Source organism: Vicia villosa, linkage group LG4, assembly GCF_029867415.1.
Source record: "Vicia villosa cultivar HV-30 ecotype Madison, WI linkage group LG4, Vvil1.0, whole genome shotgun sequence".
In the NCBI taxonomy this organism is placed as follows: domain Eukaryota; kingdom Viridiplantae; phylum Streptophyta; class Magnoliopsida; order Fabales; family Fabaceae; genus Vicia; species Vicia villosa.
Genome location: NC_081183.1, coordinates 22,798,120 through 22,812,191, shown reverse-complemented (window position 1 = coordinate 22,812,191; position 14,072 = coordinate 22,798,120). Strand labels below are relative to the sequence as shown.

The window sequence follows — 14,072 nt, the reverse complement described above, 5'->3', positions numbered from 1 at the left end:
ATAATTAGAGTAATCACCCCTTACCTCAGTGTCGAATCTTCGAAGGTCTTCTTCCCCTTTGACTCTTCTCTCTTTCACGTACTCTTCAGTTCTCAGACTTTTTTCCCTTTTGCCTCTAACCTTCTCTTTTCCCCATTTCCTTTATTTTTATCATTTCACTATTTTATAAAAAAATAGGATAATTAGTTAGTAAGGCCTCTCCATTGGCACCTCCCTTTTTACTAACTACGTCATGGCCCAATAACAATAATTCAACCAAATACCAAAATAATTCTAATTAATAATTTAATTTCCAATTAAATTAAAATTAGAAAATATGGGGTGTTACAACAAACACAACCGTAGGTATAAGTCTGTGTTTTCTTGGAAAAAAAAACGAAGAAGAAGATAAGCTGCTGGGGCGCGCATTTCGTTTTTTGAATCTTGGCATGTTTTGTTTTATTATGTATTATTTCATGTGTTAAACTGACAGCTAAAAAGCATAGTTGGAACGGTGGAGGGGATGCAAGGATGACCATGCAAACCTCAGTTCGATCCATGTTGAAGACAATTTTATTTTTCTCAATTAACACGTACAGATCCAGTGTGCCCAGGTTGCGCGCGTCCACAATACACCTCACCTCTTAGCCATTGGATTCAACACAGAATCCGATCCAACGCCCAAGGAATGATGGCACACCATAGGCACTCATCAATGCACCACATAGGATAACACGCCTAGGTTTTCTTAATTTTTTTCATTTATTTATTTGTTTTTATATTATTTAATGGTATAATTAGATCAATATATTTTTATTACATGTAATTTTTCTTAATTTTATTTATTTATTTATTTATTTTTTATATTAGTTAATGGTATAATTAGATCAATATATTTTTATTACATGTAATTTGATTGTTGAATTAAAATAATTTAATTAGGGTTATAATTATTTAGGATTATTTTCCCGAGGATCTTCCCGATTATTCGATTTGATTAATTTTAATCAACTTTAATTATTTAGGATAAGAACCCTAGGAAAGTTCATCAATGCATTAGGGTTTGCCCAATCCCACTGGCCACTTGGCCAAAGCATTAGGATTTAATTTATTATTCATTCCGACTGAATTTATCGGTCGCAATGGTTAATAATCCAATTAATTAATTAATATAATACATTTATTTTGCTAAATGGTTTTAACCAAATCTATTGGTTACGATGATTAGCATACTCAATTCGTTATCGTGTAATAATCAAACCTATTGATTTTGAGGGATAACGATAAATTAATAATTATTTAAAATACATTTATTTGCTATTCGTGATAATCGAATCTATCGATTAGAATTGTTAGCAATCCTTCACTCAATCCGTTAACTATGGTGATCAAACCAATTGATCATCGCAACTAACGGTAACATATTAAACCAGGGTTGTACGCCATTTAAAACACTCAAAACTCATCTCTTCAATACTGCGATTTTCCAAACTACGATAAGGTAATTCGAAATACCTTGCGAACTTCGCATTTCAAAACTACGATAGGGTAACTCAAAATACCTTCAAACCACTTCATATCAAATTCTAAGGCGTACAACCCTGCCCCGAACTACGTAGACTCTGATCCTCCATAAGGAGGTACGTAGGCACTTGGCAACAAAGCGAGTCCCCTTCCCCAAAACCTCAATTCGTCCAAATCTCATTTTTGCCCTTTTCATTTCTTTAGCTATTAACTTAATAATTTTAGCCATAAACCTCCGCCTCTCAATTCAAAACCTTAGGAAAGGGTTAAGGGTGCCTAACACCTTCCCTTGGCCTGATTATAATAATCTTACCCAGATCTTAACTGCGTAGCATTTCCTATTCGCCCTGGTAGAATAGGTGGCGACTCTAAAATCTTGATTTTTAGGGCAGGTTGCTACACATCACTTGAGTTCATCTAGCACCTAGGTGGAAACAAACACCCTAACATACTAACCTATAGCCACATGTGAAGATAATGATATGGGTTCGATTATCTATGGGTGTCATTTTGTATAACTTTTTGTTATTTTATTAATTAGCTAAATATTACTAGTATCATATTTAAAATTATTACCAATTTTTTTTTTAAAATTATTTTACTGATCAACCAAATATTTATCTCAATTGAACTTGTTTTTATTATTTTGTTGATCAACCAAATATTTATATCATTTGAAACAATTTTTATTATGTCAATTATCAGCCAAATATTTAATTCCTTTTGAAACCAATTTTTGTATTTCATTTTAATAATAAAAAATTATTTTCTTTTGTAATAAATTAATATTATTTAACTTTAACAAATTTTAAATAACACAATGAATTTTTTCTATCTCGAAGATTTCAGTTCATTTTTTATAGGGTTAATACCACTTTTCACTCCTATAATATAGGCGAAATTCGCTTTATCTCTCGGTAATATTATTTTTTTATAGTTTTCCCCTGTAATATTTTTATGAGTTAGAATTAAATGTTTAAAAATTTATCATATGACTAACTTATTTATTATCAAATTTTCATCATTTATTATGACACATTATTATTATTTATGACCTGATCTATTATATTTTTCTTTTTATTATAGAAATATATATTGTTAAAATTTATTTTATAATAATATAAAAAAGTTAGAAAAATTGATACTATTTTTAATTAAATCATCATAATAAAATAGAAAATAAAATAATAAATTTAATTATTGGTTTAACTAAATTTAAATAACCTGACTTGAGTTAGCCTAACATAAGTAGTATTTATAAGATTTTATAACTATTCAGACTAATTGAAATTTTTTTCATGTTATTCAACTTTAACATAATTAAAGTCAATTTTTATAATTTTTTTTAAAATTTTGAGGATATAATAACTTCAATTATATTTAATAACATTAATCTACTTACAAAAATCAAATGTGACAATTTTAGTTGAAATATTTATTGATAGTTTCTTTGAGAATGTAGTTTTGGATGATTTTAGAAGTATGATTTTAATTTTATCTTCTTATTTTTTATAAGCAAGATTTTAGTCTCCCTTAAGTTAAACATGTCTTTGCAAGTGTTCGTTTTAGTAAAAGTTTTTCGACATTAAAATAAACTTTTTCGACATTAAAATAAAATTTGACATGATCTTAAGACATAAAACATCATTACTATTAATAAAGCATATTTGAGTGTTTGCAAGTAATACATGTTTAGGATTTTCTTTTGGTTATTCTTATTGATGAGTCCAACTAACATACGTGATTGGTAGGAAAGCCTACTATGCTTAGAATGAAGATTTCAAATTTTAATTAGGGTTTAATTTTAAAATTAGAAAATAATAACTTTTAAATTGTTTGAGACGATTATATATATATATATATATATATATATATATATATATATATATATATATATATATATATATATATATATATATATATATATATATATATATAGGAGATATATTTTATTTCAAGAGTAAGTGTTGAAGATTTATTTCAAATCCTAACCATTGATTATCATTAAGAGTGTGTTTGGACGAGGTAATTAGAAATTTTAAGAAAATTTAAAATTCAAAGCAATTCAAATGATTCAATTGAAATTCATTCATTTTAAATTATTTTGTTTGGATGGAGTATTAAGGTAATTCATTATTAGATTTTTGGGGTCATTTTTTATGAAATATAAATTTTTTTGACCAAATTAAAAAAATTGAAAAGTAGGGACCAAATTGTAATTTTTAAAGATTTGAAGGACCAAATTGTAAAATTTAAAAATTATTAAGGACCAATTTGCAATTTTTTTTAAAAAATTAGGGTCAATTTTGTAATTTTGAAAAATAGGAGGACTAATTTGCAAAATTTGAAGAAATAATAGTAACAAATATATTTTACGGAGCATGAAGGAATTTCAAATTCTTTGGTTTTTGGTGTCATTTCAAAATGATTAAATTTAACTTAGATAAAATACTCCATAAATTTCCATCATTTTAACAATTCTTCATTTTTGTATCCAAACAATAAATTTTGTGCATATCATTTTAAATTTCCTCAAAATATTACATTACCTCATTAAAATGCTTCATCCAAACACACTCTAAGGGTTAATAGTAATTCACCCCTGTAATGTAAGCGAATTTTGCTTCCCCCTCCCTACCTTTTCGCAACGCTTTTTTTTTAAAAAAATCGTTGCCAAAACCTGCCTTTGACAACGGTAGGGGGTAAACCGAAACACGCTCATATTACATGGTAAACTACTATTAACCCTATCATTAATATAATGGCATTAATTAATTTTTTGTATAAAAAAATATTTTCTAAAATAATTAGATTAAATGATCAATTAAAATCGTTAGATTAATGAAAATCAATGGTTAAAATTTAGAGTACACTTACTCTTTGCGTAAATATATCCCTCCTTTTATATATATATATATATATATATATATATATATATATATATATATATATATATATATATATATATATATATATATATATATATATATATATATATATATATATATATATATATATATATATATATATATATATATATATATATATATATATATATATATATATATATATGTGTGTGTGTGTGTGTGTGTGTGTGTGTGTGTGTATGTGACATATCTTATGAGAATTAGTAAGTTATTTGAGAATATGAAAATGAATTTGAACCATTAGATTTTAAAATAATTGGTGGAGATTATGTGTCGTTCTTTTCCGGGTTAAGTATATTTTTAGTCCCTATAAATATCTCAAATTTCACTTTTAGTCCCTATTAAAAAAATGACATATTTAGGGCCTATAAATTTATTCTGTGCTATTTTTTAAAAGTTTTTAAACTGTTTAATTACCCTTAAAATTTTAAATTTTTGGAATACTTTTTTTCATACGTGTTTAGAATATTATAAAATATTTCTTTACAAAATTATAGAATTTTTTATAATAAACAGTATTAAATATGAATATTTTAAATTTCAAAAGATTATGATAAGAGTAATGCAGATCTCGACTTGGAAATTAAATTTTGAGTTTCTTTTTTTTCGAGGAACTTTTTATAACGTTCTAAACATGTCTGTAAAATAATCATTAAAAAATATACATCAGTTTAACATTAGAGACTAAAACTACGTGTATAATTATTTTATGGGGACCAAAATATGTTATTTTTATTAGGGACTAAAAATGAAATTTGAGATATTTACAGGGACCAAAAACATACTTAACCCTTCTTTTTTTCTCTCTCCTCCATTATTAAAATAAATGATGAAGGAGAGGAAAAAAATGACATTTAATCTCAATCATTAATTTTAAAATTTAATGGTTCAGATTCATTCTCACATTCTCACCTAACTTAATGAAAGTTTGAATCCTAAAATCACTTTTACTACAAGATAATATGTTTATTTTTTCTTGATTATTGCCAATTAGAAGATGACTCTTCGAGGAGTTATTGGATCTTCAACAAACATCTTTTGTCCAACTCATGCAATTTTCAATATTTTGTAATGTCTTAAAAATCGAATCGAATTATCGGTTCAATTGGTTGGACCGAGAACTAGAGATGAATTGGTTGGGTCAATCTTTTAAAACCGCTAATGAGTTAAAACTAGAGTAAAATTGAAAAAAAATCAGATTGATCCGTCTAAAATAATTTGAACCGGAGCCGTTTTTGTAAAAACGCCCTGTTTAAAAAATGCATCAAATTGGTCATTTTTAATTTTTTTTTATATTTTAATATCTTAATAACAAAACTTAACATACATTTTTCAATCACAAAAAAGAATGTAGTGCTTTTTTATAACCATATAAACTTCTAAGTTTTATCACTTCGTTATAATTTTTCTTTCAACCACACTTCTTCATCATCATCATGCCATCTCTTTCAAACATAGTCGCGTTGTCCAATTCATTATTGATTGACGTTTAAGTCAATATTGTTTGCTATTGTCAATTATAATTTGTTTGTCGTAATTCAACTTGAATTTACTTTTTGTTGTTTAATTATGTATATTGTATTGATTATTTTTTATATTCTGTTTTATTTAATTTAAGTATTCTTTGAACTTTATTTTAGTTATTATGTTTTTTATTTTAGTTTTAGTTTGAATTAGTTTAACTTATTTTATTACCATTCTTTAAATGTCATTATTCAAATTATTCTTTAACGAAGGTTGAAATGAAGTATATAATTAAATTATGGCATATCTATGAAATTTGGTTTCATATTATTAGTATATTAAATAAACAGTTCGATCGTAAATTTAATTAATTGAACCAATTAAATTTTAAACTGAATATTTTATCGGTTCAATTTTCGATTCGATTTTTAAGACATTGATATTTTGTATGTTTGATCCATCCCGCAGTGAAACATTTAATTAGTAAATAAGTATATGTTTACACCTTATTGATGCATTATTTCTTCAAATATCTTTTTCACCAATCAACCCTATAATTTTTGTATTTTAATTTTTTTTCCTTGTCTATCATGAATAGATAAAGGTCAATTACAATTTTGCTCCCTCTTTTTACTCCCTTAAGGACAATATGTCCACTCCCTCCTACTAAAACAAATAGTGATGTGTTATCTTTTAAAATGGGGTAAACAGTACTAATACTTTAATTATTAAAAGAACTAGAGAGAAACAAAAATAAATATTTAAATATTATAATGAATTCTAATAAACATCAAGAGACATTAAACAATAATTCAAATTTGAAAATGTAATTTCTCACACTATAAAGTAGTTATACAAATGTATACTTCAACATGCAAATGAGAGAACATATGGCACATATTCTTAAGTTTGTTTATTTCTTGATTATTTTTGTTTTCATATTTATTGTTGTAATCGATGGTAAGTTCAATTTTTTCAATTTGTTTTCAAAATTTATTCTTAATCTTTAATTTGTTATTATTAAATTTTTTAATTTGACATAACAGGAGTTATCATATGCCAATCTAATAGAGAGTGTCGTAGAGAAATGACTCATTGCATGCGTCCAAAACATCCAAAGTGTATAGGAGGGACATGTGTATGTTGGTAAATAATAGTAAGAAAAAAGTTTTAAAATATTCCATGTATTCGCAAACTTCAACCTATAATTTCTGAACATTAAATTAATTTGATCCTCTCAAATGCTTATCATTTTATTAGAAAATTTCTTCACCCACCTCCTAACCTTCCTGCTCACCCCTGGTGAATTTACAACATTATCCCTTATTTCGGAAGTTCATTTCCGAAACGGTATTTTTTTTTGGAAAAAAGGTGTTTTTGGAAATGAACTTCCGAAAACGTGTTTTTTTTAATATAAAATATTGGTTTCGGAGATGCATCTCCGAAATAAAGTTACATTATCAGAAAATGTGGTGTTTCGGAAGTTCATCTCCGAACGCACCCCCATGATGGAATTCGGAAATGAACCTCCGAATTTATGTCTGGACAGAAGAAAAATGAAAAACAACAACGATTCGCTTTATTTAATCGGGTGAAGATTACAACGATAATATTACTGAAAATTAAAGTTACATATTGTTGAACACGGGTAGGTGGGGATGAGTCAACATTTTGATAACTTCGTCCGCCGATCTTTGAAGTTTGGCGTCCAACTCGATCGGACCTTTCGAAGAAACTCGGTCGAACGTTGTCCACATAACCGCTAAATCTTCGTCGTTCTTGATCTCAAAAGGTGTGAACTTAATGCCTCCCTCGTCGTTAAGCGATGGCGAGCGGTACTCGAGCTTGACAACCTTTCGATTCTCGGGATAGCGCAAAAGCGTGTTGAGCGACGGTATCAATTCCACAAACGGCGTGTCGCGCGAGAAGCGAAATTGGAACGGCATCGGGTAGCCGGTTTCAAAGTAGACGAATGCTAGGTGGGGGTAGGTTTGTGTCATTTGTGTTTTGTGGTGTGAAGAGGATGAAGAAGAGTGTGTAGTATTTATAGACTTATTGGAGCATTGATGGCCCAACAAACCTTATCCTGCCTCAGGGGACATTTCGGAAATGAACTTCCGAAAATAGGCTCCAGACATGTATATTTCGGAAGTTCATTTCCGAATTATGCAGAAACAGAGGTGAATTTTGCATTTTGTGCATTGCATTCTGTTTTGTGTAAACAATACCAAAAGCATACAAAATAGGCATAAAATAGGCAATGACAACATAAAACATACTTATATTATATATGTATTGAATCGGTCCGATTTTACATGATAAACAACAATACATACAAAAAATGATCGTTACAAACAAAAACGATCCGGAACGAACTAAAATTCACCGAACCAATCGGTGGATCCTAAGTCAAAAATAGGCACGTTCTTCGACCGCTCTCTATTTTGCTCGCGCTCTTTGCTCATCATTTCTTCAAACTCCGCCATCCTCGAAATGAACGGATCCGGCCAAGTCTCCGCCTCATTTGAACGATGTGCCGTCCATTGACAAGAAGTAGCCGGTATAGGACAACCCGGTTTCAAAAACACTTGAACGAAGTGCCGCAATCGTAGATACCCGATGCATATGATGCGGCCCGACGCGTCCAACGGCGGTCGACTATGAAGTGGAAAGAAAGTCTCACTTAGTCCAAACCTCGTCAAATCGATACACACCATATCATACGCACTTGCTATTAGATGACCCATATCGGGGAATGACATCCACTTCGAAACCGGAGTGATACCGGTAAGTGATGGAACAAGTGCATCATGAATTTTTGCAAACTTTTCTTGATTTTCATATAGTCGGCCGTAGATGTCCCGATACGAAGTCAACTCCGCAATGAACTTTTCTTGATTGTACATATCTACCACCCCGTTTGCAATTCAAAACAACAAAAGCTTTCCGCCTACTATTTCCGTTGTCCGACCTTAAAATAACAATTCCAAATCCATGTTTGTTAGCTTCCTTCCGAACCCAATCAATCAATTGTTCTCGACTACCGAAACTCCGATCATTTGTAAAATGTTGCCGAACATCGACCGCATTGATCATGGGAGTAGCGTCAATAACCGGATCGTTATTAACGTTGACAATTTCCGGATTTAATACTCCATCGTCTTGCACAATGTTGTCCGGATGCACCATACCTAACAAATGCAAAAATTAGCAAAATTGGCCAAAACTGTTTTTTTTTTAACTGCCAGGGCATATTTCGGAAGTTCATTTCCGAAATTTATTAGGTGATATATTTCGGAAATGAACTTCCGAACCATATCAGTTTTCAGCATAAATTTGTTGAATCAATGTAGTGAAATAGGGGATGAAATGAGAGATGTTTACCTGAAATTGTAGCTTTCTATGCTCCCTTTAACGTGATCAACGGTTTGAAACTTGATTTTAGGACGAAAAATTGATGGAGATTGATTGGGTTTTAGAGAGGGTCACGATTATGAATTTTTTATGACTTCGGAGATGCATCTCCGAAAATACCAAAAAAAGTGGTGTTTTCGGAGATGCATTTCTGAAGTCAAAAAAAATCAAAAAAAAAATAACTTCGGAAGTTCATTTCCGAAGCAGGGGCAGTTTTGGGTTTTCGCTGGGGGTGACCCCCCATAGGAAGGTGTTTAAAGAAATTTTCTTTTATTATGCCAGTGTTGTTGCAATCGTTCACTCTTAGAAATTAAAATATCCATAGGCATTATATAATTAAGTATTATATATTATTAATTTATTATAGAGTTTAATAAAGCATAAGATAAATGTGGGATATTGATTGAATTGATAAAATGATTTAAAAGAACTACATTTCAATTGATTGTAAACAAATTTGTGATAAAATTGATATTTACCTCAAATTTAAATAATGAAAATAGAGAACAATTATTTATAAATTTATAGATCACCATTTTAAGATGGAAAAAATAATTTAAATAAATTAAAAATTAGGGTTGTAGTTTTTCACATGAACGATGGTTCAAATCACCGATAAGAAGGTTGGATGGAGGTGCGGAAGAGGGAGTTTTGCAGTTGGGTTCTTTAATGGGACTCTTTTTCGTTGGGGAGGTTTCATTTTGAAAACAACAAGGCCGGTTTAACTTCAATTTATTTCTCAGAGTTTCCGGACAATTTGAAAGAAAAGTGAAAATTCTAGTAACTCACACGCGATGCTGTACTTGATGTTATGACATCCGCAATTACACAAAATGAAACGTTAAAACAGAAATGCATAAAACATTAAAGAACACAGCAAATTTTTCACCCAGTTCGGTATACAACAATACCTACTCTGGGGGCTACCAAGCCAGGGAGGGAATCCAATATAAGCAGTATTAATTCAGAGTTAAACTCCCCCGTTTACAACTTCTCACTTAAGACCTACCCAATGCAATTCCAATCTAATCCTAGACCTGAGTATCTTCACTTACTCCTCTTCAATCATAGTAGTGATTACAAACATACATTAAACAAATAAGAGAGAAGACACACTTCAAAACACACATTGATCTGCTTAAAAATTTCAATCAAGACACTCACACTCGTGCTTAAAAGCTTAGAGTGACAAAGTACAAACACACCCTATTCCAATACAATCATCAAAAGACAATTGCTTTGAGTACAAGAGACTAAACACAAGACACCGAACTACGGTTCTTCACAATTAACAAACTTTCTCTATGCGTTCCAAATTAGGATTGTAGTCTTCTTATATGTAGCTCTTGGGCCTCGGGCTTTTCAAGAACCAAATTAGGGTTAACCAAGTTAACCTAATTTACATGTCATCAGGTTGTTACAGAATGTGCTGTTAACGAAATCTTCTAGGATAAATATTAAGCATAAGATAAAATGTTTCCTAAATTGTAGATTGAGAGAAATCAGGAAACATACTAATAAAACATAACAGCTCATGTTGTAAGACACAGATGTCATGACATCGGTCATGACATTCACTAACAAAACCAATATTAGCTTAAACATATGCAGCCTGCATAACACCATATAAAGCATGTTATGACATTGGTCAAGACATTAAACACGCAGGTATGTTTTACCACAAATGCAGCCAACATGAAAACACCTACAATCTCCCCCTTTAGAATTTTTTTGGCTAAAACAACCTGTCACACCATATCAGAGAAACACTTGCAGCAGAAAACAAACAACCATACACAGTCAGAGCTAATACAGTACCACATACCACACAAACAACATACACTCCTACTACTACCATCAGTATGCATACAACAACCACAACTACTGCTACTTCTACACAGCACTACAACCATACCACATGAGCAGCAATCAAGTATACCAGAAATAATTTTCTATACTACACACAATCATATCTTCTATACTACACACAATCATATCAATCATATCAGATCAACACAAAATAAATCATCAGAATTGTTGATCACACATACTTCTTGTTTTGGGGTGACATTACTACTCCCCTTGTTTGGCCACAAAAGTTGCCAAAGAAAGCAATCTTAATATGCAAATAAGTACATACCAGAAGAAAAAAACAAGAAAATATCACCACCACCAGCTGTCTTTATTCTTCAGATTCAGACCCACCAGAGTTGTCTGCACCACTTTCTTCAGCTTCTTCATCTGAACCATCAGTTGGACTGGAATTTCCTTCTTCAACTTCTTCTTCAGAATCTCCTCTCTCTTCCTATTTATCTTGTGCTTCTGTCCATGCAGCGCCTGCAAAATCGTTTACCATCCTTCTCTAGCATGCTGATCATTTTCTCAAGAGATTTCTTCCTTGCCTCCAGCTCTTTGCATGTCTCTTTCATCATTGCTATGAATTCAGCCTTACTGGCTTATGATCCACTCTTGGATGTCTCAGCCGATGTCATGGCAATGTCTGGGACATGCGTCCCCTGAGATAGAATCACATTCAACCAAGATGTCAGGGTGTTGGTTTAAGATGATGTCACATATGAGAGAAGGAAATGCTATAGGGCCTTTTACACTGTAGCTATCAGCATGCTTCATGGTCAAACTTTGCTTTTGTACCAACAACATAGATAAATCTTCCAAGATAAGTTGAGACAATAGACTTGTGATTTGTTGGCACCCAATTAGCTGCCCCAATCTTATGCAGCATTGCATATTTTATGCTTAGTTTACTAGTAGACAATTTTCCTTTCAAGGGCCAGCTTCTGACTTGGTTTGTAGTGATAACTTGACATACCTTGTTTTCACAGACTTCGAGCTTAGGTTAAGCTTCATCAGACCTTCCCAATAGGTTGTTGATCACATTGGACGAGAAGTTAACACATTTTCCTCTTACAAACACTTTTATGAATTCCTTGGATCTCTTGTCAGCACACTCTTCAGAGAGGTTTACTATGAACTCTTTCACCAGCATTTCATAGCATTTACTCAAATAGACAACAGTTTTAATTAGGCCAGCAGCCTCAATCAAGTCCATTATGTCCTTACAATCACGTGCATTTTGAGCCAGTTCCCTCTCAAGGGCCAATCTCTTTTGATACACAAGTTTCAACCTGTTTGCAATTGCAGCAAAGTGGAAGGATACATTGTCAATGGAAACTTCAGGTATACTAGCAGCAGGCTTGCTAGTTGTGAGCTTCTTCTTTAATGGAATGTAATGGACATTCACTTCAACATCAGACTCGGATTCTTCAATAGCTCTTCCTTTCCTCTTCTTTAGAACAACCTTGCTCCATGATTTTGAGGGACCAATACCAACACTTTTAGCCACAGCTCTGCTCTTTATAAGTCCTACAGAGGTACTTTTCTTCTTGACAGGGTCTTTGGAAGGGCTTTTAACATCAGCTTTCTTCAAAGGAGACTTCTGACTCACAGCTTTGCCTTTTCTCCTGGTCATGAGCCTTTCGGCTATACTAGGATTCACAGTAGCAACCAAATCATTGTCAGAGTACTCATCTACATCCACAATATTTATACGTGTTCCAGCATCTGCCCTTGGACTATCATTAGCTCTAGAATTTTCAATGTCATTGACATCCTCATTGACATTGGTGTTATCAACACCTTTTTGAACCTCTTCATTGTTATCTTAATGTGAATGTCACTACCAGCAGTGTGAACATCGTTATCATTACGTTTTCTCTTGGGAGGATTAGGAATCACGGTTTGTAAAGGAACAGATATTCCAGGGACCTGATGATTTTCATCTAAGATCCATTTGACAATCTTAGCTATGGAGTTATGAATATATCTTGTTCCTTCTTTAGTAAATTCCTCATGAGGGTTGGAAGAAGTTGGATTGGAACCCTTAGTACGAACACTCTCCTCGGGTCTTCTTGCATGTGATGTTCATGGCTTTGTAATCGTTACATCATCAGCGCTAATCATCCTTAAGGGATGTACGTTGAGAGCCCGATTAGGGCTAGTCGACTCAATAGGTGTTGCAGAGTCAGAGATGGGAGACACTTTCTTAGGGGAGGAAGCATTCGGTTGTTGAGACATCTTAAGATTCTTGAGAGGGCTTCTTATGACAGGATTGTGGGACTGCGTCAAAGGGGTTCAAATTCAGAAAGGTATTGATGAAACCAATAGAGTAGGTTGCCGTTTTTTGTAAGAAAATAGGAGTAGGAGGGAACTTGACACACCAACTAAATAGGGGAAGTTTCAAATAATGGATATTTAAAAAGCCCAAAGTGTATTCCCCTAATAAGATTGATTGCTATAATTCTGTTTGGCAGAAAATACCTAACATACCTTTCATTTTTTCAGAGTGATTTTCATTTATGGTCTTGGTGGCACCATCAGCAATAGAGAGATCAGTAGTCACCCAATTTTTTATGATCTGAAGTTTTATAGAGTTGTCAACATATGTTACAACATTCTTTCTAACATTGCATTTAGAGGAGCCTTTTGATTCATTGCTCATACTTGACTCATTAGCAAATTTTGATGTCAAGACATCTGTTGTGACTGTAACACCCTTCTAAACCCCGCGGAAATTAATTAAATAAATCAGAGTAACATGCACAAGGGCGTCACAATTCATAATAAATAAACATCATCCGTCAATGTCATGCATTCACTAAGGAACTTTTCATTATAACTCATACTTCATAATATATCATGTTGACACAGCGGAATAACATCATCTAATTACATCACATCATCGAT

The 14,072-nt window shown here is 31.8% G+C and overlaps 1 protein-coding gene and 1 long non-coding RNA gene across 2 annotated transcripts; one reads left to right on the top strand and one right to left on the bottom strand.

Annotated features, from left to right (window-relative positions):
* The first annotated feature begins 6,718 nt into the window (after nucleotides 1-6,718).
* Nucleotides 6,719-7,129, top strand: LOC131598967 (uncharacterized). Its single transcript, XR_009282469.1, has 2 exons — nucleotides 6,719-6,854; nucleotides 6,941-7,129. It is a non-coding gene; the product is annotated as an uncharacterized LOC131598967 (long non-coding RNA).
* A 5,036-nt stretch (nucleotides 7,130-12,165) lies between these two features.
* Nucleotides 12,166-13,827, bottom strand: LOC131596882 (uncharacterized). The gene is made up of 2 exons (XM_058869618.1): nucleotides 13,656-13,827; nucleotides 12,166-12,989 (listed from the first exon to the last, which is right to left on the bottom strand). The coding sequence occupies exons 1-2, from the start codon at nucleotides 13,825-13,827 to the stop codon at nucleotides 12,166-12,168; spliced, it is 996 nt and encodes a 331-aa protein (XP_058725601.1).
* Nucleotides 13,828-14,072: the final 245 nt, after the last annotated feature.